Source organism: Tiliqua scincoides, chromosome 5, assembly GCF_035046505.1.
Source record: "Tiliqua scincoides isolate rTilSci1 chromosome 5, rTilSci1.hap2, whole genome shotgun sequence".
NCBI classification, from domain to species: domain Eukaryota; kingdom Metazoa; phylum Chordata; class Lepidosauria; order Squamata; family Scincidae; genus Tiliqua; species Tiliqua scincoides.
The window spans coordinates 52,865,607-52,892,894 of record NC_089825.1 but is presented as its reverse complement, the minus strand read 5'-3'; the positions used below and the strand labels follow the sequence as shown (position 1 = coordinate 52,892,894).

Below are 27,288 nucleotides of genomic sequence, written 5' to 3'. Positions count from 1 at the left end.
TTTGGGCCCCTTCCCAAAGGGGGAGGGGTGAAACAGAGCAGGGGAGTGGGCGAGCAGAATGGGGGCAAGGAGGGGGCAAAACAGAGGGAGGGGAGTGTGGCAACAGCTGGAATAGTCTTTGGAGCCCAGGTGTACCCACCCATGTGGCATTGGCAGCTAGATACAGTAATACGGAAAACCAGACACATTTCAAAGTCTCTCTAAAATCTTTTAAATATAGAAAATCATTGCAGAAAATTAGCATCATCATATTTAGGCTCACACTAGAATGGAAAGTGTCCTGTGTGGACCAAAACTTGCTTCTGCGGCAGCTGTAGTCCTGCAGCTGTGTCCATGAGCTCCTATACACTCCTTCATGGTAAGCAGATCCACAAGCCAAAGGGCTCCTGCAGCAGGCCAGTTTGCTCCCAGATTTGACACTGTGTTCAGGAGTGTCATGTATGCATTCCTCAGCCCAGCATATATGGCTTGACAGTAGCCGCAGCCACACACTCGTGGTAGTATCCCCAGCATCCCAGGTGGACAACAAGTTTGAGTAGATAGGAAAATGTAAGATCCCAGGAAATTTCTGAGCCCCTTCCTTTTGGCTCCTGGGTCCCCTTATTGACCCTGGGCCAGGGTACAATTTACCCTCTTTACCCCCCTCTCCTAGGCCCTGCTACCCAGCCATGTTATTCAACCACTGGCTCAGTCTCCTTTCAATCGCATTCCTTGGAAAGTGAGGAAGAAGAAGATGATATAAGTATTCATTTTGAATGAATTTTATATCCATTTTGAACCTTGTTTCAAAGTTAACTCTTGTGCCTTTGGACTTTTGTTCTCTGGCATGGTTTTTATGCCATGTCTTGCTTTGCATATATGTTGCCAATATATTGAGCAGATTGTGAACAATGAGGGATAGTGTTTTGATTGAAGTATGCATGGAGCAGATAAATAACTTGGCCAATGATGTATGCAGAGACATAAGATGAGATACAAATAGGACCAGTGTGAACAACCTGATTCCATTGTCTCCTAAGTTCCACCTTGTGTTGCCTAGCCAGTATTATGTGCGCTTGTGCAAGCATGAATGAGGTGATCTTTGTGGGGAATGGGAATAAACTTTGCTTAAGGGATAAATATTATACACAATATGACTTTCAAGATGGTAAGGGCATGTAGTGACTTATTTTACCTCTCCTGATCCTGCAGAACAGTCAGATTTCTGACAATGTGGAGTGTTACTAAACATCTCCTCTGTGCTGCTGCTGAGAATTGTGACTGAGGAACTGAAGGAGATGTTAATCGTCACTGTGATCCTGTTCCTGATGGTGTTCCTAAAAGGGCTGCTTGTTCAAGGACTGCTCCTTTTCTGTTGGTTCAAAACTGTCCCTGTGGTTTCTTTCTCATGATAGCCCCTGATCAGTTTTAAAAATGCCCCAGTGGTAGGAGGAGGAGTGTTCAGCAGGGTTGGTGACGGTTGTGTACAAAAAATGAAGGATGGCGGAATTAGGCTGCCCAGTGCAGCATTCAACCTTCAGCCAGCTGTCCCCTTGTCCCAGGGGAAGCCCCAGCAGCTGCTATGGATCACCTCCAGACCTGGGGATTTACTCCAGGGTAGCAGCTATTCCTAGGACTTTCTATCACTTGGGGAAGTAGAACATTTCACCACAAATGTTCTGCTGAACTAGTCATATTTAACTCTCACTTCTGGAAACACTGATTAATTCCAGGAAACAAGGGAAACAAACAAATTAGCTGACAATGATTTTGCTCATTGACTTACCAGAACTCACTCTGCAAGCTTAGCATGGGTGGATACCTTGGTTTGAAAACTTAAAAATTGCTATTGGGTTTATAAACAACTGTGAACTGGTGGTAGGGTGTGATGGCAGCATCAAAATATGCATCTTGATTTGTATACCTCTCTTTGACTTTGAACAGAATGCCATAATATCTCACTTTGGCTGCAATCCTACCCACACTTACCTGGAAGTAAGCCACATTTACTATAATGGGACTTACTTCTGAGTAGACAGGCATAGGATGGGGCCCTTTGTATATTTCCTATGGACTGTTCAAACTTTTGTTTAGGAAATTTTTAAAAAAAGCAGCAACTCTGAAGTGACTCAGCTGAGCTCCTTTGGAGCTGCCGCCACTACCACCATCGAAGCGAGGGCCTCAGAAGGAAGGAAGGAAGGACTGGGCTGAGGCTGCACAGCAGGAGATGGGCCAGCTGTGGATTCAGGAGGGGCTGGCTGCAGTAGGATTGCCTTTGGATGACTGGGACTGAGGGGGGGTTGGCTGATCTCGGCTCCGACAAGCCCTTTAGTGGTGTCATATATGTCACTGTTCCAATCAAATTCAAACTGGGCTGCCTTTTTCAAATGAAGGTATTTGGCCAAGCTAAAAAAGGCCTTTAATTTCACTTGTCTGTGTTTGTAATATGCTGTTTCTCTTTAAGCTTGAGCATCCACAATGAAAGCTGACACATGTGCCCAGGACCCAATTCTCTTTTTGACATTTGAGCACCAGTTCTCCCCTCCAAATTTATGTATTCTTTATTTCTCTATTTCTAATCCACGCTTCTTAAAACAGTTCAAGATGATTAACTATAAAAAGATGTTAAAACATGAAATGTTTTCAATAACATAAAATGTCACAACATAAAATGATGCTGAAAAAGCAGTGTAAAGCTAATAGAGATTCACACTCCAGCAATAAGATATAGCCAAAAGTCAAGTTGACTGACACACACACACACACACACACCCCAGCCCTCAAATGCCTGGTGAAACAAATGTGTCTTGAATATTTTCTTGAACGTGAGAAGGGGACAGGGCACCACACATGCTCTGCTGTAGGAAGCCTAGGGGTGAATATAATAGGGAAAGCTCTGTTCCTTGTGCATGTCAACAGAGCCTCAGTCAATCCTGGTATGAAAAGCAGAGTCTCCACAAAAGATCTCCACAGATGGGTAAATTCATGTGGCAGAGAGTGGTCCTGGAGCACTGAGCTACTTGCAGTGAAACTAATATGCAGATGTACAGTATTATTCTCTCTTTCCAGTTCTAACATCCACTGGTCAATGAGACAAGGAGAGAGGAAAGATGCAAAATGCGCAGTCAGGCAATACCCAAGCGAGGCTTCTTGTGCATTGTGCTTTACCAGTTTTCTCAGAAGGGCTCCATGGAGCAATGTTTTGCAAACCAAACAAGTACGTTAAGCAGGTCTGCGAGACCAAATGCAGAAGTGGTCGAATTGTCTTGTCTGTCAGCTTCGTTGAGGTCTTGCTGAACCCCTCTGCATATGCCTTTGGCGTGTGCCGGCATCTGTTAATTCTGCTTCTCATTTTATGTGCTTCATTTTGGTTCTTGCTTCATGGATGTAACTTCTGCCTTTGGCAAAAGAATCCTTCCTCTTTCATTCCATTTAAACATATAACGATTGTGGGGGGAGGGGAGAAGCGGTGGGGTTGGTTAACCTCTGTTCCAGCTCCTTTCTCTCTTCCCCTTTGGCAACATTATATTCTTCACATTTTGTCCAAAATCAACTGCAGTGTCTAATAGCTTAATATTATTTGAGATGTGTCAGCATATGTACCTACCTGCCTATTAAAGTTGCAATCCTATGCGCTCTTCCTCAGAATAAGCCCCACTAAACACAATGCAACTTATTTCTGACTAGATATGCGTAGGATTGTGCTGTAAATGACGTATAAGAGAGTGTTACACCACAACAGCCCTGAAGATCACAGCATTCTTTCCTTTGCAATAACATAACTGGCAAAAGGGCTCAGTAGGAAGGCAGTGGGAGAGGAAGAAGAGGGCCCTATTCCTCAGCTGTTTGAGGGATTTACAGCAGTGTCAGAAACTGATGGACAGGGAGTTATTATAGCACTGTACTGTAGGAATGCTTGCTTCTCTCTCTCCATTCCCTTTGTGCTTATTGCAAGCCCTCCAAGATTTCAGTGCAGTGACCAGGCATCCTTTCCCTCTCCTCAATAAGATAGAAAAAGAAATTGTGAGAGAAACAAATTAAGAACAAAGCTTTTAAAAAAAATAAAAATAAAATAGGACTTCTAGTAGCTATTTGCTGTGAATCATACATGTGGAGCCCCACGCAAATAAGTAATGCGGGAATGTATAAAACTGTGATTAGCATATTTTAGCATATTAACTTCATGGTGTGCCAAACACAGTTCTAACTAAGAAGAATATACAGACACACACTTGCTGTTCACAGACGTTGCTGCTTTGTCCATGAACACAATAGACCTGCTCACAGTTAAGCCACAGTACAATTGACCACTCAGTATATTGGTTATATTCAAGTGCAATCCATTCGTAAACAATCAGAGAAGGAGAGAGCCATCTTGATCACTGGTATTCTGAGTTGGATTGCTAGTCAGGGCAGTGTCTGGAATGACAGTGGGAGTTCTGCCATGATATTGGCTGCACGGCCCACAGAAACAAATAAATGAGAGGCATTTGAGAACTAGCTTGGAAAGATATTTCCTGAATTTTTCACCTGCAAAAGCATAGATGATTGGATTAAGGCAGCAGTGACTGAAAGCTAGTGCTTCAGTCACATGCGTGGTATAGTCTAAGATCCTTAAGCTGCTACAGTTCTCAAAGAAGCCAAACTGCCGTAAGATCTGCAGAAAAATTGATAAGTTGTATGGGGTCCAGAATAAGAAAAACACTATCACCACCAATAAAATCAGCTTTATGGCTCTTTTTTTCCTGTGATTTTTGCAAGAAAGCAAGGTTCTGATGATCCCAAAGTAGCAGAAGCTCATGATGCACTGTGGGAGAATAAATCCTATGATGTTTATTTCCATAAAACTGAAAACTGGCCAGATTTTCTTTAGAGCTTCTGGATACTGAGGAGTGCATTTTGACTCTGACATTCCCACGAACACAAACTGGGGTGCTGCAAACAAAATGGCCACCAACCATACTAAAAGACTAATGAAAAATCCATGGCGGACGGTTCTGGCTCTCATAAAAAATGTTGCATGGACAATAGCCAAGTACCTATCAATGCTTATGACAGTGATAAAAAGCATGCCCCCAAAGAAGCCCACTGAATAGAATGAGGAAACTACTTGGCAAAAATGGTTTCCAAGTGTCCATCCATTTTTGAGATATGAAGCCCAAAAAGGAAGAGAAATCACAAAGAGAAGATCAGAGATGGCCAAATTCAAGAAAAATATGTCTGTGATGTTCTTTTGGTTCCCACCTTTCAGAATCACCGTAACCACCAGGAAATTTCCAACCAGCCCAACGAGGAACACAATGGCATAAAGTATAGGCAGAATGTGTCTCCCAAATTCCTGGATGTCCACTTTATCACATGGATATGCTGTTTCTTCATAAACAAATTCTGTGGTCATTTCAATTGCTTCCTGAGTCATGGCAAATACTAGTTTGAAAAAGAAAAAAGAAAAGCATGGTTAGTCACAGATGGAATACTCTGGGCCAGTTCAGATGTGAGGCAGAGCCGTGGTTTGTCTTAACCATTTTTTGTTTATCAAGTTAGGATTGGCACTACAGATAGTCCCAAATCCTGGCTTATTTTGTGGTCCCATCCTGGATTGTTCTGCTTCCATCTGCACTGCTGATCTTCCCATGAAGTTCCTAGATGAAATCCCAAAGCATTGCCTCATCAACTCAGTTATCGCCATTAGTTAAGAAAGGAGACATTGCCAGCCAATCACTAGCTTCTTCAGACATTTCTGCCTGCTTTCAGCACTATTGGTTGAGAAGTATAGGGCACGACTCTATTCCTGTCCACACTCTAAGAAATGTTAACTATTTCTTGCTCATTCTCTGCAACAATTGTATTAAAAGTTTTCCAAAGTTAATGTTAAAAGTAAAAGTTTTGGAGTTCTCTGGAGTTCTTCAAAAACCTTTACAGTATTTTTTGTTTGTTTGACAGAGTAAGATATCACAGGTCAGGTGTGAGGGAGAAGAGTTGTTTAAGCCTTTCCCTGTGCCAATTCTCCAACTTCAGTTGTCCACAGAGCCGCTTTAGCTGTGGAGGAGAAAATGTATAGGCATAAACCATGCATATAAGTACTCTCCTCTGTGACTAATGGTAGATTCATGTGGAGGGGATGGATTAAACATCCCCTTCCCCTGTATTGTGGTTCCAATACCAAGTGCCCTCTGCAGCACCATTTTAAAAAGAAAAAAAAACACAGGAAGTTGTGGCTGCAGTGGCTGCTAATGCAAACTACCAAAGTTTTCACCCATTCAGTTTCTGATCCAGTAAAGGGAAGTGTGTGTGTGTGTGTTTGTAGAGCAGCAGTTCCCAACCTTTGGGAGACTGCACCTGCATTTGGGATTGTTGCGGACTACAGACTGTGGAGCTGCAGGAGGACATAGTGATGGCGTGATGACGTCATTGTGCTTTTGCTGATGTTTCCTGGATTGGCCCAGTTTGGGGCCAACTGAAGCCAAGAGAGGGCGGGAGCACCAATGGAAAGCCAGCGAAGCAAGGACTGGACAGCGCTCTGCTTGCCTGCCAGAACCAGCCAGTTCAGGAACCATCTCCCATGCTCCCGTGGACCACCTGTGGTCCGTGGACCATGGGTTGGGAACTGCTGGTGTTGAGGAACAGAAAAAAGTCATGAAGGAATGGGTCAAAAGGTTATGAGGTAGAAGAGGAAAAGTCAGTGACCGTTGTTACGTAAAGTGCAATGATAATCGCTACAAAAGTAATAGTAACAGCAATCAGTTTGGTTAGGTTAAGAATATTGAGAAGGAATATGCTTACCTATTAGATCCTGTGAAGGAAGGAGCCAACTGGTCATGGAATGTAAAGAAATAACATTGCTCCCATTCCATGGCAGGTGATACCCTCCTTCATCAGTGTTTTATCTGAGGTATTGAGAAGGGACAAAGGTTACCTAGCATTCAGCATAGACAGGGTGACTGCTGTAACTACTACTGCTGTGAATTGTCATTATGCCTCAAAAAATACTGGTCACTGAGTTTACATTTTCCATTCCATAAGCTCCACCTTTTACAACTTTTTTCTCTTTCTCTGTGTACACACATGCATGCACATAAACTTACCCACTGAGGCAGTGGGCAGAGGCAAGCGCATCATCCCCCATGATGGACCTCCTCCCATGGAGTGGGAAGGGCAATGCTCCAGGTGGTGGGTGTAATGATGTATCATCGCCCTGCCCCTGCTTGTTTTTTGGCTATAACATTTGATAGAATTGAGATATTTCAACATGGCTTGTTTCATTCCATTTTGCATGAAATTACACATTGATTAATATATAATAGGTGTGTCCAGACTTTTTGGCAGGAGAGCCACATCATCTCTCAGACACTATGTTGGGGGCTGGGAAAAAAGAATTAATTTACATTTAAAATCTGTATAAATTTACATAAATGAATATATTAGAGGTGGAACCTACCGCAGCACCCCTGCCTATGAGTCAATCTCACAGATAAGTCGAGGGCAGGCTTTGAGCCCCAAATCATGGAATTTTCTATGACCCTCGGATAAGTCAGGGGCTAAACTTAGGGGGTCTGACTACAATTTTGTCTGATTTTACCCGAGGCCAGATCCTGAAAAATAACCTTCCAGTAATTGTTACCTAAAAACTGTAGTTTCTAATTTATTAAATATACAATAAAAGATCATAAGATGCATTTTTGATCATTAACTTTTAAAATTCTGGTCTTCACAACATTTGTGTAAACACTGTCAGAGTAAGTGCCTGTAAACAGCCTACCAGAAGAACCATCAGCCAAATCCTTCTTTCAGGTGCCTGGTGTGTGAAGCCAGAGGCTCTGCATATAACATGCAACATAAAACATGCAATTGGGAGTGTGCAATTCAGTTCACAGCACGAGATGAGCAACAAGGACTGATCTGCACACAGTTGCAACCCTCTTTCCTCAGAAGCAGACCCACTGCTTTCCATGGGTGTTACTCTTAAGTACTGGTGCATTGCAACCTGGGACCTTGTTTCAGATGGAAATGAGGATCACATCCTAGGGTTTTAAAAACCAGACCCCTAAACTTGGGTGTGTGTGTGTGTGTGTGAAATTCTTTGCAAATGACTTGCCGGGAATGAGCAGCAGCAAAAGAAGGAGGCATTTCCCCTCCAAACTGGAAGGGAGACAAAGGGGCTTCTGGGAATTGTGGGGAGGCTTTGTGGGAGTCTGTGCTGCATTCCATAGCAGCAGCCCATACTTCTTTTTCTGTCTGGAGAAGAGGCTGCTAAATGGATACCGTAATTACTGGTAAAACCTCTCCTTTTTCTCCACCTGCTTCCTGCTTCTCAGCCCATTTCCACGCCCCACCACTTCACCAGACAGCTGCTGAGCCTCCATAAGCTTCCCAGAAGCTCCCAGATGACTCTGCTCCACTGACCGCATTGACCTGGGTATAAGTCGACCCAGGATCTCAGGCTCCAGTTTTAGGCATAATTTTTTTCGACCTATAGGCGAGTATATATGGTATATGGATGAATGAAGGTCTCATGATAGCTCAAGACCTATAAAAGACCTTGTACAAAGCAAGGCCGGCCTTTTCTTTGCTGCCGCTGCTGCTTCACAGTCCTGAAACAGCAAGCAGTGGAGGGAGCCCTCGGCCCATAGCTCGCGTGAGAGGTCGAACAGTCATCCTTCGTGCTGATAATAGTTGCTTTGGGCCACAGCGGGCTCCAGCAAGTCTCCAGAGGGCCAGAAGCTCATTGAAGACTGGAGGCTCCACGTGGACCAGATTGGGGGCCCCGAGGGCCACAAATGGCCCCCAGGCTGGGGTTTGGGCACCTCGATATACAACATAATTGTATTATTTGATAATACCAAGATTTAAAAATTTTTGGCCAGCAGTGGTGTCATCCCCCCATGCATGTCACCTGGTGCAGCCTGCACCCCAGTAGTAATGTCACTGCATGGAGGATTTCACTTCAGGTATCTGATGATTGTTGAAATAAATCGGTTAATCTTTACAAGATTCTTTGTTGACTTTGCTTCAACAGACAGATATAGCTGGAAGCAAAAATTATGTACTATCCCTTTTACATACTGTAATGGGGTAGTAGCCCATGACAATTTGCTGCTTGAACCTACTCCCAATTTTGCAATCTCCATTCTGTGGCCCATCCTCCTGTCCCTGCCAGTGGGTGCACATACCCCTCCAAGTATACTCCCCTCCAAGCATGGTGCACCCCAGAGAAGTGCACATCCACCCACCCACTACCTGCCTGGTAACTCCCCCATCTTCTTGTATGCAAGGAGAGTGAGGAGAGTTTACCTCCTGCTTTCATGTCCAGAGCTGCTATCACTGGATATTGGAGCGGATGGATATTTCAGTCAGTTCTCCCTCTGTGCAGTGCCAGGTGTCTCCAATCTGCCCCCTTTCCTCCAGCCAGGCCAAAAGCCAGAGGCTTATATCTACCTGGTGAGAGAAAGAGGGACCAGTCAGTTCTCCTAAGAACGCATTTGTATGACTGCCAAGTATACTGCCAAGTATAAAGCAGCTACCACGTTTTCCAGACTCACAAAGAGAGTCTGGTCCAACAAGAAGCTGACAGAACATACCAAGATCCAGGTCTACAGAGCTTGCGTCCTGAGTACACTTCTGTACTGCAGCGAGTCATGGACTCTCCGCTCACAACAGGAGAGGAAACTGAATGCTTTCCACATGCACTGCCTCCGGTGCATTCTCGGCATCACCTGGCAGGACAAAGTTCCAAACAACACAGTCCTGGAACATGCTGGAATCCCTAGCATGTATGCACTGCTGAAACAGAGACACCTGCGTTGGCTCGGTCATGTCGTGAGAATGGATGATGGCCGGATCCCAAAGGATCTCCTCTATGGAGAACTCATGCAAGGAAAGTGCTCTACAGGTAGACCACAGCTGCGATACAAGGACATCTGCAAGAGGGATCTGAAGGCCTTAGTAATGGACCTCAACAAGTGGGAAACCCTGGCCTCTGAGCGGCCCGCTTGGAGGCAGACTGTGCAGCATGGCCTTTCCCAGTTTGAAGAGACACTTTGCCAACAGTCTGAGGCAAAGAGGCAAAGAAGGAAGGCCCATAGCCAGGGAGACAGACCAGGGACAGGCTGCACTTGCTCCCGGTGTGGAAGGGATTGTCACTCCCGGATTGGCCTTTTCAGCCACACTAGATGCTGTGCCAGAACCACCTTTCAGAGCGCAATACCATAGTCTTTCGAGACTGAAGGTTGCCAATACAAATCTTTGATTTTTGGTAGGCGCAAACATCTCCGTGATTTATATAATATATAAGCTATGATCATTGAGAAGCTGTGTAGGGGGAACTGTGTGTGTCTTGGGCAGCTCTATGTGAATTGGAAGATGTGTGATTTTTTTTTTTAGGCTATTTTATTGCTGTTTCTTTTCTGCTTGTTTTTATTTGTTGTCTGTGATGCCAATAAAGGTTTCTGATCTGATGTGATATTTCAGAAGAAGGTAAGTTGCTATTACCATTGCCACCAATGCTTCCACGCCAGCTCCACTGACATCATCCTCTGAAATGCACATCACACCCATTTGCAGGATGTTTGTGAGCCTGGTTTCCCTAAACTGCATCGGACAGAATGCTGGCACGAACAGCAGCTGAAGGGGTAGTTTGGGCTTGGGATCTGATTGGAAGGATTGACTGGACTGATGTTCTTGAGACTCTGGTGCTGCTGTCTGCACCCACGCCCTATAATGACTGCCAGTTTGTATTACCACAGACACCACAAGTTTCCAGAATTTCCCACTTCTTGTGCAGGGAGCAACATGAAGTAATTGTAGGTTGAACTAAGCCCTTTTGATTCAAAAGAACACCACCCCCCCCCCCAAAAAAAAATGTATTCCACACAGTCTAACTCTGAAGAGTTGTTTTAACTACAGTGGTTACAAAAGAGCAATCCACAACCACCACAGTCAAATATACTCGGCCAATAGATTTGTCACCATACGGTTCTTTCAACTGACTTAGTAGTTGGTTAGAGTGGTTAGAGTACTGTTCTTAGCCAGGAAGACATGAGTTCAAACCTCCTGTCAGCCATGCAGCTTATTGGGTGATCTTGGGCTAGTCACTGTCTTCAAGCCTATTTCACAGGGTTGTTGGGAGTGGAAAAAAGAATAGAAGGAGTGATGTATACCATCCTGGGCTCTTGGGATGAAGGGGTGTATATAAATGGGGGGATTAGTAGTCTGAAAACTTAGCACTAGTGCAAGGAAAGTGCATATAAGAAGAGCCTTGCTGGATCAGGCCAAAGTCATTTCCTGTGTCTCACTATGGCCCATCAGATGTCTTTGGGAGCACACAGTACAAGAAAACGGTACCCTCTTGCCATTCCTTTGCATCTTGCATGAAGAGATAGGCCACCTCTAAAACCCAAAGGTTGCCTACAGTCATCAAGACTATAGGCACAAGCCTACACTGTTTTATTCCAAAGTAAGTTCCTCTGTGTTCAATTAAATGTACTCTCTATAGTAGGTATGCTTAGGATTGCATCCTAAAGCTTACTTATAAATAAGAATGTTAGGATTACATGTACTTAACTTCTAAGTTAAGAAGTTAACTAGGTTAAAATGAGTTCTGTTGCTTTCATGTGTACAGGAGATAAAGCAGTCTCTGCATCTCATTATAGCACACCATCCTTTTGTGGTTTTCTCCTTCCACCCATGTCTCTGTCATGCTATTTCCAGTCTACTTCCTCTAATATTTTCTGCTAATTACAGATAATCTCCAAACTTCAGCCACGTACATTCGTGTAAAAGTGCATTCTCTGCATATGCCCTAAGGGTTGAGGAAATTAAAATTTCTCCCTATAATCCATATCAGGTTTACAAGATGTTTGTGATTACCTTGAAGTTTTTGTCCCAAGCTAGATGAGTCCCAAGCTAGATGAGACAACAGAGACCCATGATTGGATCATCCGCCTATTTAATATTTATAAAGAACAGCTATGGGGAGGGGGGGAGTTTTCCCTCACAGAGCCAAGGCAGCTGAGGGGTGGAGGCATTATTTTAGTGAAGGAGGGGAAGTGAGGGGGAGGGGACCTTTGTACTTTTTTCACCTTCTTTCCAAGATCATTACTTGAATATTTTCAGTACTAAGAAGCCTACTGACAAGCCAGTTAATTATTGATAACAGTGTAATGAACGGCCCACCTCCAGGGTGTCAAGATGTTCCAGAGGTAGTGCTAACTAATTTTGGGGTTTCATTTGAAGGTGAGGCCTCCAGAGACTTAAAATGTCTTTGTAAAGTTTGGTTTATTTACATTTATTCAAGCTATCTGTGTGGAGGCAAGCAGCGTGTGACCTCCGACTGGTCAACAATAGACCACATCAGGTGCTCAGTGAGACTCTCCTACCCTGAATAAAGTCTAGGGAAGATGGTGTAGCACAGTGGCTAAGGAACTAGTGTTCTGACAGCACAAGGCCCTTTACAATGGTGTAAAACAAAGCCAGTGTCAGAACATTGTCACAAACAGCGAGAGGAACAGCATGTTTTGTAATGTATAATTTGACCCTGATATCATGACCTTGTCCATCTCCTTACTGGTAGGTGAAGCACACAATGCCATAAGGAACGTGGTTATTGTCATAAATGCTGCAGACCGGTGTATTGAAAGCATGATGGCTGCCTGTCTTTGGCATGCACTTAAAGTAACTACAGCCTCAGCTGTGAGAAGATGCAAACCAGCTTTTCCAGATTTGAGGGAGGGTACCAGGATGCATGTCTCTTGTTGTCTTGTGTGCCTCTGAGGCATCTGGTGGGCCACTGTGAGATACAGAAAGCTGGACTAGATGGGCCTTTGGCCTGATCCAACAGGGCTCTTATGTTCTTAGAAGTTTGAGAAACCCTGATCCATTCTCAGAGATTCACTGAAAACAACGCCCTACCCCTATGAATACTGAAACTTGATGTTTCCCACAGGGGCAACTGCGCAACAGGTCACTATGAGACATCTACTGCTACAGATATTATGTTCTCACCTCAGCTACGCCCTTCGCCTAGGGAGGAAATGTTCTATCTGCTTGGCCAATATTAATGGAATTTCCGCATACCGTGAACAGGATGTGGTTTCCACTTCAGTCATATATGTGGCAACAAGTGGCAAGTATAGGTGACAGTAGTTAATGCTGCAAGAGACTTGCATGTATTGGCACTGTGGGAACCTTTGAAGGAGCATGGGCAGTCAGCTCATCTTCATTCTTGATGGTTTCTGCCATCATCTTTCCCCATGCAACAAATGACACTTCACCCTCTTTGGTTGATGTACAATCCCACCATAGGGTGTAGCCCGTGTGAGTCTTTTTTTCTGCTCTCCTCTATCTCAGTATAAATTGGAAAGGGACATTAAGGATTGGGAAAGTTGAATGAGCAGGAAAACAGCACAGACTCAAAAGAGCCACACACTCAGATTTTCAATATACATGGACTCAGGGAAAGATTTTGTTATTGCTTTAATTCTGACAGGGAGAGTTTTTGAGAGACCTGAAAGTGGTTTGAAGGAAGCTTCACTTCCCATAGTGTACACACACGGAACGCTACAAAACCTGTTCACCAAAGGCAACAGTGGGAAAAGTGTTCAAACCATGAACCATAATATGAAAGCCTGTCTTCCAGAGGAGCTTCAACTCTCAAAAAGCTGTTATCTGTCTTCAGGCTACACCAGCTCCTTCAACATTCCCTGTCTCAGTACAAATGAAGAGAATCACACATCCTGACCGGAGACAAGGTCAGGATGGCGGAAATGGTTTGCAAGCAGAAATTAAGGTCACATTATTACATCAGCTTTCTATCTTGCTTCTGACATCTGTAAATTTAAAATTATTAAATGATGAACAGGATCTTTAGGAATTTGGCAGATGGCGGTTCCATGTTTCAAAATCAGGTGAGCTGCCCCTTGTAAAGGCTTGTTTCTGTTTTATGTGGGAGTGGTTTCCTGATCATCCCATTTGTAAGATCAGTGATCAGTTGTAGCTGGTATATTGGGTATATTGGTCAAGGTAGGGTGCTAGAGGGTTATATTGTGGGGGCACACCAATGATTCTATTAAAATATTTACTTTTTGTAAATATTTTGGGGGTTGTTTATTTTTATGACTGTGCACTCACAGATGATTGGTTAGTCTTTTCTTGGCTATATGCAACATATTTTCTTGGAAGTAAGTCCCATGAAGATGAATGAAGCAAACATGCATATAGTGGGTGAGTGCCAAGAGTGACCATTTGGTGAGTGAGTTGAAAGAAGACCTCTAAAGCATAAAAGGCTCTGCACTGCATCTCATCTACAGGGGATGTGTGGCTTGTGGGATGGTGGGGCAGAGTCTTTTTGGTGGCCAGCTTCTGACTTTGAAATTCCCTTGTCTGAGAAGCCTGGCCTGGCTAGCCCTATGCCTGCTTTTAGGTTGGCTGCTAAGACCTTTTTGTTTCAGTTAGCTTTTTCCACATTTCTATTTAAGGCTGATCTTTGGTATTTTTTGAGTATCATCTCTATTGAGTGCTTTGGAGCACAATCCAGACTGTGAGATAGGCCGATGCAGGCCCCCTGCACCAGCTCAGGTGTGTCACTAACATGTCAGACAGGCAGACCTTTATTGGCATATATTCACTAACATGTCATAAAGGACGTTTGCAGCTACTTGAGAGCAGGTTAGGCCAGATCCAGCCCTGGACAGTGTAGGTTTGTGCCAACCTAGGCAGGCTGGTGCAGGGGGGTGGGAGAGGGTGGCATAAGGGTCAGAGAGGAGGTGGGATTGGCAGCAGCAACGCTTGCCAAATCCTAACCCTCATCTTGGGCCTGGGGAGGCTTTCAAGAGCTGCTTGGACTTGTGCCAGAAATTTCGCTGGTACGGATCCAAGTAGCCCCATAGGTGTGGTGTAAGGGGGCAAGGGGGAGAAAACAGCCTCTTCCCTGAGTTACCCTCCACCCACCTCCTAACCTGTGTTGTATACAGTACAGGACATTCAGCCTGCCTGTTCCAGCACAAGTTAGGATTGGGCTGTTGGTCTTTTTGTTGTTTTGGTTTCAGTGTGTTTGTTAGCACAATACTATTCATGTCTACTCAGAAGTAAATCCCATTGTGTCCAATGGGGCTTGCTCCCAGAAAAAGTATGCATAGGATTGCAGCCTATTTATATTTTGTAAACCACTTTGGGTAGTCCATTTGATGGGGCTGAAAGGCAACCTATAACAATCAATCAATCAAATATCAAAAGGGTTATTTTCAAATATGAAAAGGGCCTGTTTTAAGCACCTCTAGTCTTGGATCATGGAATTACAGATGGTGGTTGAGATAAAGTTTGGAATCAATTCTGATCTTAGCTTCCTTTTCCTGAACTGATGGCTAGCCTAATGTTTTATTGGTTTTAGAAAGTAATCTAGTGTACCTCAACTGCTTATTTAATATTTTATGGACAAATAGTCAGGATGAAGCAAGTTTGATGTCACATTAATGATAACATTTTCTCTGAAATATAATCAATATCTGGTTCATGCTTGATTTTCTTCTTTTAGAATACATTTCCTATGGTCTAGACTTCAGACAACAACAAAAAGGATTTTTTTAATGTATGTTGAATTTCCCCTTTTGACTTAAGGCCCATTCCTATCCAATTTTCTAGCACCGGTGGAGCTGCAATGCAGTCCCAAGGTGAGAGAACAAATGTTCCCATGCCTTAAGGAGGCCTCTGCGACTGCTGCCCCACCACAAGATCCAGTGCATGCCCCTTTGGCACAGTTGCACCAGAATTGGAAAATTGGATAGGATTGAGCCCATATTGCCCTAATGTCTTTGCTGCCTATACTATAGTTCTATTGGGCAAGTGTTTGGAAGGAATTAGTTTCTAGAAAAGGTTAGTTCTAGAACTATAGCAGTTAGATATTTTAAAAGAGCACTTAAAGATTTTCCTCTTCTTATCTCCGCAGAACAGTACATTTCAAACAGTATTTTATCACTACCCTCTGATAGTATTGAAATTCCCGGACCTCCAATTAAAAGACTGAGTAAGTCCCCCCTGCTTGAAAAAGCAACACCTGAGCAATAAGGCCACATCACCATGCCAGGGGGATGGAAAAGTTTCAAGAAAGCACAAGAAAACCTCTGTGAAGGGAGAAAGTAGATATGATGTAGCATTAAGGAAATATCAATTCATGATTAATATGGCCCCAAATGTGAAAAGCTTATTTCAGGGGGTTTCCATGGTATGTAACAAACCCTAGGAATTAGGGACCCAAACAAAATGAACACCTAGGCTAAATTGTGGTGATGTGAACAACATGAAGTCATAGCCAAGATAAGGCTGTAAAGATTTGTTTTGACCTTCACCACTTTTCTTAATTGGAGGAAGATAAGAGTGGAACAATTATTCACAGCCCAATCCTATTTGGATGCCTGTGGGATCCCATTTGAGACACCAGGGAAGTATAGCCCTGTGTGTGCATTTTCTCATCTCAGTAGTTGTCTTCCTGGCAGGTACTTATATACTGAGGTTGGTGTGTTGGGATTGATTGCCAAATGTAGTCTATATCCCTAGGTCCTATCATAGGAAAGTGGGCAGGGTAGGGGGATCAGAAGACTTCCCAGTGGTTTCCTCATTCTTTCCTATCAGGTTGCTCCTTCCTATGCCAGCTATGTTATTAGTATAGCATTTTCCAGTGTCAGGTGTGCCTATCATCTGAGGAATGTTTAGGATATGGCATACATCAATACTTATTCATCCCATCCACATTCCTTCCACCTTATGCCTCATTCTCCTCCAAATTTTGGCCTCTCCACTGATGGGCAGCCCAATCCTGAGCTGTACAAAGCATGGGGGTGTTGCAGTGTCAAAAATGGGTACCGCAGCATCCAGCATGCCCCAGGCAGCCGCCACCACTGCCTTTCTCCTCCCCCACCACTTTCGTTCTCCACCCCCCAAGTAAAGGAAGTAGCCCCACAATAGGGCTACTGAATTCTACGGCAGATCTAGAGCTGCCGCAGGATAAAAAAATTCCATGTCAGGTTGCACAGTTTGACACGGAGCTCAGGATCTGGTGGAGCTGAGCTCCACAGGTCCCTCCCTCTCCACTCTCTTCCCGCCTCTCCCCACCCTCCCCCGCCCTGGAATGCCTCTTTCCTGCCTCCCCCCATGTCCCCACCTACCTCTCCGCTGTTCCACTGTGAGAGTGACTGCTGAGCCGCAGAACACCTGCTTACCACTGGCATTAGCCCAGCTGGGCTGGCAGTAAGTTGGCATGCAGAGCTCAGGATTTGGCTCAGAGTGGTGCTGGTGTCTAAGCTATGTCAGGGTGGTACTTGCCTGTTGTTGTGCCAGCATCCATGGTGCATCTGGCAGATTTCTGTGTTGGTGGAGCTGTCATTGCACTAGCGTACACGGAATATAGGATTGCGATGTCTAGCATGTTCCTTGACTATTTACTTATGGACAGCCCTATAGTTAGTCTAAGAATGAGATCCTATAGAACTTAAAGGGATGATCTTTCTATAAATTTGCAGCTTGGACTTGGTCCAAATTGGAGCATAGGGAACAGAAAAGCCCAGTGAGAAAGCTCAGCATCTGAAAACCTGTGTTGCAGCTCTAGGTGGCTGGCTTTTCATTGCTGCATCCAGGGCCTCTGAGATTAATTTTATAAGGGGGTACAAAGTTTCTTTTGCGCCCCTTTGCAAAGGGGGTGTGTGTGAAACAGAGCAGGGGAGAGTGGTGATGGGCGAGCAGAATAGGGGCAGGGAGGGGGAAGCAGGGTAAGGGGAGGGTAGAGACAACTGGAAAAGTCTTTGGAGCCCAGGTCTACCCACCCAAGTGACATCAGTAGTGTTCCAGCATCCCCAGTCATGGTAATGTCCCCAGCATTCCGTATGGACAACAAGTCTGAGTAGATATGAAAATGTTAGATCCCAGGACATTTCTGGGTCCCCTACTTTGGCTTCTGGGTCCCCCTTTTGACCCTGGGGCCGGGTACAAATTACCCCCTTTACCCCCCTCTCCTAGGCCCTGGCTGCATCCAAGGATAGAGCTATGAACCCTTGAATATGGTACAAATGTGACGTACAGGTTTTCTTTTATTTATGCTCATGTGTAGTGCTACTGTGCTTAAATAAACCAACTGACGTAGAAAACATCAAATAGCTGTAGGAGGCTGTCTCTGTTTACCAGCAAGAACTTGAGGGGCACTGTGATCTTTGTAAAAAGAATTGTAGTGAAACCATATTTCCAGTTCTTCAGGGACAGTTCCAGTTTTATCAGGGACAGGGCCCTTGAATCTTTAAATTTTCAGAAAGCTGCTGGTTTTGAAAGCTTTTGCAACCAAGAATGCCAGTTTTCATTATGAATGTGGATGCATCTGCTACTCATGTTTCTATCATGCTGTGTCTCTTCAACTAAGCTGGTACAATGGGAGAAGATTGCCTCTTCAAACCAAGACAGTGTGGTACAAGACAACCCTACAATAGGGATGTCAACTTTTCAAACCGCCACTGCAGTTGTGTCTTTAATAGCAGCTTGATATACAGACCTCAGTGGGTGTTGATGTAATCATCTCCATGCTGCTAATTTTTGCACATCAATTTGCTGTTAAAAATGCATGAGAAGTTTTTTTTTAAAGGTCAATTTGCAATCCTACCGTATACTTGCACCTGCTGAAATGCAAATAGCTGGGACAGTGGAAGACTAGCACTATGTCTTTTGTAGGTACTACGTAGATATAGTGGGGGGAAAAACACATCCAACTATGGAAGAAGTTTCCATTGCTTCTTTTACTGCCCCTCAAAAACTGGGAGCCTAACTAGACATGACATCAAACAGGCAAATCTGATTTTTATTTTACTAGCAGCCAAGTGGAATTAGGACTGGGACCATGATGGAGTGAAAGGAGGCTTGAACTCAGAGGTTGGCTTTACCCAAAGCCTCCCACCCAATTTACTGTATGCCAGACAGGGCATGGCAGAGCTGCCTGCTTAGGAGGCTCTACCAAAGACATGCAAATTGGGTGGGAAGCTTCGCCTCCCAAACCAAGCTCCATGCAGCTGCTAAGCTAGGAGCTTAGCTAGGAGCTTAGCAACCTAGAAGTTCAGTGATAACGTGATGGCATCTTCGCCGAACTTCTGGCTCCTTTGTCCAAAAAGGCTGCTGACTCCTGCTTAAAACTTTTCCTCTGCCACAGTCCCAATCCAGATCAGAGGCCCCTGCAATTGATATCCGCCCTGGGAAGGAAGCACCTTCAGAGAGAGAAGATGGCAGAAACATAAACAGGGGACTCAGATACTATTCAAACTGGCTTAACTGAAAGAAGAGAAGTGACCTATTGCAGGACAAATTAACACAATACTGTATTAGTTTATGAAAATGTTGAATAAGTGCTTATTAGTTTATAAAAATGTTGAATAAGTGCATAAAATTATTTAGTATTGGCAGTTCTCAATGATAATATATCCTGCCCAGAATCCTGCTCTAGAAAATATTTACAAATGAATGTGGTATAGTATATACAGGCTTCTAGATCTGGTGAAGATGGAACTGTGGTTACATTTGAGGAAGTTGAGAGAAGGCTGTGTTACAGACCTACCTTCTTCCAAAGAAGTTGCATGTTTTGTAACAGGTTGGCTACAGTGACAACAACGTGGGTGAAGGGAACTTTCAGAAAAAGAAAAGTTCCTGACTGAAGAAAAGCAAACAAGCAAAATTCAAATTTATGGTCTCTTATTGTCTATGAGCCATAACAATTTAGGCTCCAATCCAATGCCTGCTTACACAGGAGCATGCTCCATCGAACACAGTGGGACTGCTGAGTAAACAACACTGCTCTTTGTGACAATTTTCATTTAGACTGCATAGGGTATCCTTTAACACCAAGAATATGGTGGACATTACCAAATTTGGCAGATCATTTCCACTGTGCTTAACCCATTTCTGCCCAGTCCACAAGTGTACACATTTGATCCCTGTTGTGTATATGCAACGTTGGGTAGAAATGGCTTAAACAGAAAGAAAGTCTAGCTTGTGATGTTCTATAAGTAGTATATGACACTACAGACTATAAAGAAGATTTATAGAGTAGATCCTTGGAATTGCTGAAGGTTGTTGAAGCTGTGATTAATGCTGACTTTTTATAGTGATGTTGTTCTAAATTTCTATATATTGAGATAAGGTTATTGAAATACAGTAATTTACAAAATGACAGTGGATAGTTTTAGGAGAGTCCAGTGGGGTTAGTCCCAAGATGATGAGCTGAAGCTTGCTCAATGAGATCCAGAACACTGCTAACACTCTATCCAAAGCTTGTGAGCCACTGTTTCTTTTTGTGGTGTTTGGGGTAACACTGGTGAAACCCCATCCTAAGCACATCTGTGCTTGCACAGGATCTCTTGGGATGGTTTTGTAAGGAAGCTAAGCAATGCGGTTTGGTCTTCCAAAACCAATAAAATATTTCGTATGTTCCTTAATTTATGTTTCCCCTTTCTTCATCATCAAATTTTCATAAGCTCTGAAAAGGGTTTTTTTTTTTTTGGAGGGTTATATGAAGAACATACTGGTATTTTTGGATTTAATACAAATTGTTAAAATGAAAATTTAGTTTATAAAAGTTAAAATATGAAACCACAATTATTAATATTATAACTTGAGAAGTATCTACATTCTATTCCTTTCCCAGCAGTAAGTATTTGTCTATTTCACTCTATAATCTTAAATTGATGTTACAACTCTGCCTTTAAGTATTTTTATTTTGGTACTACAGCAATTTCTGATGCAAACTATTCCAATTGTTTCACCAATGAGCTAACCCCCTCCACTGTACTTGTCATTCTTTTCCATATTTTACTTGAAATGTGATGACAAATTGGTTAGATAAATTAGTTTTGAAAAAAGCTTTCAATGAAAAGATTTCCGTAAGGATCTGGGAAGCAGATTTAAAATATATATAATTTTTTTTTTTAACATAAGGACCTTTAAAAATAGTCAGCTGGCCAGCAAAAATAGCAGATAGCCAGCAATGTCTGAAAAGTGACATTTTTCGCACTTCAGTGGATTGATTAATTGACTAAAATTGATACAATTCAATATAATTTAATTTGTTAATATTCTAGTAATTGCTGTTTACCTCTCTTGGTTAGGAGCAAGATTACACAAAGCAGATACTTTGGCAGGCATTTCTAAAGAAACGGGTTTGTTCTCTTATACTGCAATCCTAGGCATGTCTTCCCAGAAGTTCATTGGAACTCAAAACTCCTTCTCATAGGTAAGCATGTATAGGATTGTAGCCTTGGTTTTGCAGTGTTTCCCTTTAAAAATAATTCTGAGCCTTACCTTAAGTACTCCTGCCTGGCTGTAAGAGTACTGTATATTCAGATCAAGTCTGGATGGTTATTTCCTCTTCTGCTTCAGACAGCAACCAGGGCATTTACCATATAGACACTGAAACCATTCTGATGACAGCTCAGCAAGGAGAGTGATCTGCTGTTTCCTCTGAGATCTCTCATAGACAACACTGTGCAAATTGACCACTGCTGTGGGGAGGGACCATAGTTCCGTGGTAGAGCAACTATTTTGCATGAGGAATGTCCCAGGTTCAGTTCCTGCTACCTCCAAGCAGGGCAGAGAAACATGCCTGTTTGGCACTCTGGAGAGTCACTGCTAGTCAGTGACAACATGACTGGGCCACATAGACCAATGGTCTCACTCTGTGCAAGGGAAGAGGAAGAACAAGAGGGACACAACACCCAGCAGTTAGCAGCTTGTTTCCTGTCCAGATGGGAAGAGTAATTTTCACCAAAGTGAGAGAGCCAAGACAGAAGGATGCTGCCTTTGGCAAACTTGTTCCTTCCCAGGGAACAAGGAGCCCCCAATCCCTTAAAATGAAGAAGTAGCAGAACATGGGCAGCCTGGGAGGTATGACAATCCACTCCCCACCAAATGAACTGATACAAGATACTAGTAGTTGAATGTTATTAAAAGACTATAAAGTATCATAAGGAACAGGGGGGAAGATGTAAGGAGAAAAACACAAGACACATATTCTAACAGAAATAAGGGAGTGAGTGGCAAAGGTGGCCAAGGGTAGTAAAAGGCAAGCAGTGAATACAACAAAAAAATGATTCTCTAGGTGCTGTTGCAACTACTTGGTCTTGGGACAGTGAGCCTCTGTGAAGCATCACATGTTCCCAGTGTCCAACCTGAGTAAATGCCCCAAGGAGGGTGCTTGACACTGCTTGATATAGACTGTGGGCATTAACTAGCCTTTACTTCTGGGATTGGATACTTGAGGTCACCTGGGCCACTTGAATTGCCCACTCTTATAAACTAGTGGGTGTCATGGCCCAACGAGCTGGCCTAGAGCCAGGTCCTTTGTGCATCTGTGGCTGGGACAGAGGAAGGTGCTCAGACTATAAACAAAGGAACTAAGACTATTGTGTCTGGATGACTCAGCAACCCCATTGAGATGCTGAGGCATTGCAGAAGTTTCTATAAAGGAAAGTCAGGGATGTTTACCATGAACAGGCATGTCTATTCTGATGAACTTCATATATTACCAGAATTACCAAGGTTCTTGTACTTACTGTCATCCACCTAGCTGTTCCTCTTTGGAAGTGAAACTATGTCCAATTTAGGGATGTTGGGAAGAATTAAGTTCTTTGCTGGGACACTGAAGGAACCACATTGTGGGCCTGATCCAGACCCATGTGTACCAGCTCACTGCTAGTGCGCACTGTCGCAGATGTGCCATAAGGCATGTTTGTGAACCCTTATAGTGGCCCAGCCCATGCTGGGCCAGCTCCGACACAGGGCTGGGTTGAAGGGAAAGCAGATGGAGGGCAGGGAGGAGGTGTGGGGTGGGAAGAGGGCAGGACCTGTGGAGCTCGGCGCCACTGGATCCTGAGCCCCATGTTGGACCATGCGGTCTGACATGGGACTCTGATTCTGCAGCAGCTTCAGAGCTGGTTGCGTGCAGGATACTGTGGCAGTCATTTTTTGGCACCACGGTAGTCCTGCATGTCAGGCAGCTCAGGATTGACCTCCCTTCTCTTACACTAGGCATATCTTGGATTTCAGTAATTAAAACTGTTCACCAGATAGGTAGTTGTCTTCAGTATTTTCATTTTTAGTAGTGTGGTTGTTTGGAACTGAATAACAGATACAGGTTGAGTCTTGGCAGCTGCAAGGTTTCCGTTCCCAGAACTGGGCATGGGGAGGGTAGGTTGCAGGAAGGATCAGGCCCAGGAAGGGGGGCGGAGATGGGATCAGAGGTTGCTGCGCAATGCTATGCTCCCTCCCAAGCCACAAAGCCCTACATGGGCCTCCTTGGTTCTGTGTCAGCAACATACCTGGCACAGCTCTGAGGAGTCCCATTGGGGCCACAGGGACTTTACCCAGGATAAGGGAACAAACATTCCCTTAGCCCAAGGAGATTTTGGCAGCTGCCCTGGCCCCATAGGATACAGCAGTGGCCATTTTTGCGCTGTTGCTCTTTTGTGCACCGCTAGGGTTTAGAATTAGGCTGTCATACTCTTACACTTGGGAATGCAATATCATCAACCAATAAGTGCAAAATATTTGCATTCCCCCATTTCGGAGAGGCTTTTATCCTAAGGAGCACATGGGGAAATAAGGTGGTGTTCTGCAGTTTTCCTCAAGTGGTTGTGCAAGCAAATGTGGAAGACATTGCACAACAAGTTACTGCTAATTTTATGTATGACCTCTTGTGCAATGTGCTAAGCAAGAGTAAAGCCAAATCAGGATTCCATTAGGATTTATGTGCTCCAGAACTTCTGCATGCACAAGCCCTCTTATGTGAGTAGAAGAATAATTCAGGATACAACTCATTGTTCTGACCCAGTTTGTTAAGATAATGATGACTGGATATGTGAAAATAGCATCAAAGAACAGACTTCTTCTAACAACTATAAGCTGCTTACAACTTATTGGAAAAATCTAGCTCATTCAGCATAGAGTCAGCATAGAAAAACCGAGTCATTGTAGACAGAAGAACACAGCTGTGGACCTACTTGACTTATTAGTCCATCTGGGCCTTTTACACCCATGGCGGACCCCTGCTTGGAGGGCTCAGGGAGAGGCGTTACTGCTGGGGAGAGTTGGGGGTGCCTGGACTTACCCCATTCTAGAAGGAGGCTTAGGAAGGGGTCTGCACCAACAGTTTATTCACATTAAGTTCTTTACACTCATCTGGCCTCTGCTACATCACTGGAGCCAGTGCCATATCTATTCACCAAGACTCATGCCTGGTCCACCGCACAGGTGCTGGGGTTCATTATCTTTCTGTTTCTACTGATGGTGGGGTTGTCTGCGGGGATACTAGGGGTGGTCTGGACAAAGCCCGTGGCTGGTGCTGGAGTGAGGTAGTGCCAATGGCTATTGCCTGCTGTCTGGCTGGGGGGCTGCTGTCACTCCCAGTGTTTTTCAAGGGCTGGCTCCTGGTCCCCCCAGTCCAGGGACCAAGGAGCCTCCAGTGGCTGGGGTGGAAGAGATCCTTACACCCTGCCTGGGGCGGGTCATCCCAAATGGCTAGAACCCTCCATCCTCCAAAGGGGCTCTGAGAGCCTCACCCAAGTCAGGGACAGGCCTCAGCAAGAGTGTGGTGCTGGCAAACCTTTCCCCAGCCCCACAAAGGAGCCTAGGGAGGAGCAACCTCTCCCTATGGCCGCTGTGTGTCTTAGGAGCCCAGCAGCTGGCCCAGCTGAACCCACCCCTTCTGGCCATGTGACCAGCCTGGGACCTACCCCCAGGGAGAGCTCCTGTCTGGGAACTGGACCTGGGAAGTACTCGCTCTGCTTCCCTACTCCCAAGGAGACCTCTGATCTCAAGTAGACCTGTGTTGCCAGGGTCGGGCCTAGGTGACAGGGCCTGAGCATGTTCAAGCCAGTGAGAAGGTCATTCAACCCAATCACTTATGCAGGTCACTGTTGCAAAACTGAAGCTTCCCAATTCTCTCACATGAACATTTCAACCTGATGTCTTCTGGGCTTATGCACAATTCTAAATGCAACCTGTATTGGGATAAACAGGTGGTACAACACCTGGTAAAAAGAAGGATGCATTTGGCACATTGCCCAGGCACCAGGAAGCATTGGACTGCCCTGCTCCTCCTTATGTGTCCCCTGCTGTGGCTGCGGCTAGAGGGCATCCTTATAAATTGACCAGTTTGGGTTCCAGTCAAACTTCCTCCTCTTTTATCCTTGCTCTTGTTGTTTCTGGTCAGTCATGCAGAAGATGAGAGTGGTGTTATTTAAAGGTGAGTTTGAAATGTGTTTGTATGACTCTAGTTTAGGGCCCAATCCTTTCCAAATTTCCAGCACCAATGCAGCCATGCCAATGGGGTGCATACTGCATCCTGTGGTGGGGAGGCAGTCTTGGAAGCCACCTCCAAGTAAGGGAATATTTGTACTCTTATCTCAGGGCCGCATTGCAGCTGCATCAGTGCTGGAATGCTGGATAGGACTGGGCCCTGTGATGGCTGTACTAGCACTCTGGCTTGCCCAAGTGTGGATGGTGTTTCCTTTGTGACTTTTTTTCATTCACTTCCCTGGCAAAAGAGTCTGGTCTATCTGATGGATTCCCCCACAGTGAATTCAGCCCTTGCCCTGGAAAGACTTGTGTGTTTCTTCTATAGCTCCCTTGGAAGAGGGCAGGTGTCTTCCTTCCCTTGATCTGCTTCACCCAAAAAGGAATTGTGAGGCTCTTGGGACAGGGCCTCTGCTCAGCCTGACTGGCCCTTTAAGGGAGCCCTGAGAGGGCCTCAGACTGGCTCAGGGAGAGGAGGTTACAGCACCCTGGTCCTCTTCTCTGGCTGGGCTTTTGCTGTCTGGGTCCTGGGCTGGGGCTGTTGGCTGCACAGCCACCCACCTCCTAGCTTCTAGCCAGCCCCAGCATCACTGGCCTCACCTCAGGGGAGGTAAAAAGGACGGTTCCCTGGCAGCCACCCTTCCCTGGGCTTAAAGGCCTCCCTTCTTTCCCTGTGCTGCCTTCACCTCGCCCTTCTGGCTTCTCCTCTCTCCTGTTGCCTGGCTCCCCAGCCCTGGAGCCTTCTCGTGAGGTAGGGTGGGGACCCCGACAGGTATTTCTTGCCAGTGTGTGGCATAAGCTGAGTAGAGCTCCTTCCCTAAAAGTTTGAGAACTGCTGCAATAAGGTGTTAGTAAGTTGACACGGGTGTGTGTGTGTGTGTGTGTGTGAGAGAGAGAGAGAGAGAGAGAGAGACAGACTCTACAAGTTTTCAAAATCACTAAAATCAGAATTTGGAGGAATAAGACCATCATGTTATATATCAATCAATGCGTAATTTCTTGCCGAATGCAGTGAAACAAGCCACATTGAAATATCTGTTCTAACAAAAGGTACAGCCAAAAAACTGGTGGGGGCGGGGCAATGATACATCACCACGCCCACCTGGAGCATTGCCCCACCCACTACACGGAGTGACGTGAATCCTAGGGACACCACTGCAGGATACCAATGCTGACCTTCTAACAAGAGTCAAGGAATTCCTGAGCTGCATTGCAAACCCCAAACCAATTGGCTTTTCAGGTTCACTCTGCACCCATTGCTTCATGGGGTCCCAATCAGCATCTCCAAACTGAACAGCCTTTGTCTTAGGTTCAGAAGTATCTACCTTTCTGGGATAATTCCCAACCAGAGGTGTTCGTGGGAGGGGCAGTAAGTTTTGCAGATGCCTCAATGCGCCATGTCACCAGGCCCTTCCCCTCACCTTTGGAGCCATTCTGGGCAGCAGAAGCAACATGGAGGCACCTCTACCACATTGCTTTCACCACGCGGAATGGCTTCAGAGGCAAGGGGGAGGGGCTAACTACTGCCCCCCAAACCTGGCTTGGTGCTGATACTGTTGTTACATGCTCTCTTTTGGGCCCAGAAAATAATTGGATGGGCAATATCAGCACTTTTACTGGCTCTGCCCAGCTGCTGGGGGAAATGAGAATAAATGCAACCAACCACTTCCGATCTACCAAAACACACATAACATTGCCCAATGCACTTTGCACTCCAGGCCCATTCACACTGCTGCTCCAATCCTGAATGCATTCATCCTATAGGCAGTAGAGTACAGACCCCCATCCCTTAGGGCAAGCTTGACCACCAAGCAAAATTGATACAGCATCAATAGGTCTCCACGAACTGGGTCATGTAAGTAGTCCAGCTTCATCTGCCTCAATACCAGTCTCAACATCTCCCATGGCCTCAATTCTTCCCACTCAGGCTATACCCAATGGAAAGGATCAATTCCGTCCCCTGCCCTATGGGGCAAAACTGTACCCTTGGAGAATGAGTGACAGTGC

General features: G+C 44.8%; 1 protein-coding gene across 2 annotated transcripts; it reads right to left on the bottom strand.

The window, feature by feature from the left end:
• Positions 1-2,566: 2,566 nt before the first annotated feature.
• On the bottom strand, positions 2,567-21,504 carry CX3CR1 (C-X3-C motif chemokine receptor 1). 2 transcript variants are annotated; one of them, XM_066628730.1, is made up of 3 exons: positions 21,292-21,504; positions 9,271-9,414; positions 2,567-5,406 (listed from the first exon to the last, which is right to left on the bottom strand). In XM_066628730.1, the coding sequence occupies exons 2-3, from the start codon at positions 9,281-9,283 to the stop codon at positions 4,334-4,336; spliced, it is 1,086 nt and encodes a 361-aa protein (XP_066484827.1). In that variant the 5' UTR covers positions 9,284-9,414; positions 21,292-21,504; the 3' UTR covers positions 2,567-4,333. The 2 variants fall into 2 exon arrangements, with proteins under 2 accessions (XP_066484827.1, XP_066484828.1); XM_066628731.1 differs by lacking the exon at positions 9,271-9,414.
• Between the last annotated feature and the right edge of the window lie 5,784 nt (positions 21,505-27,288).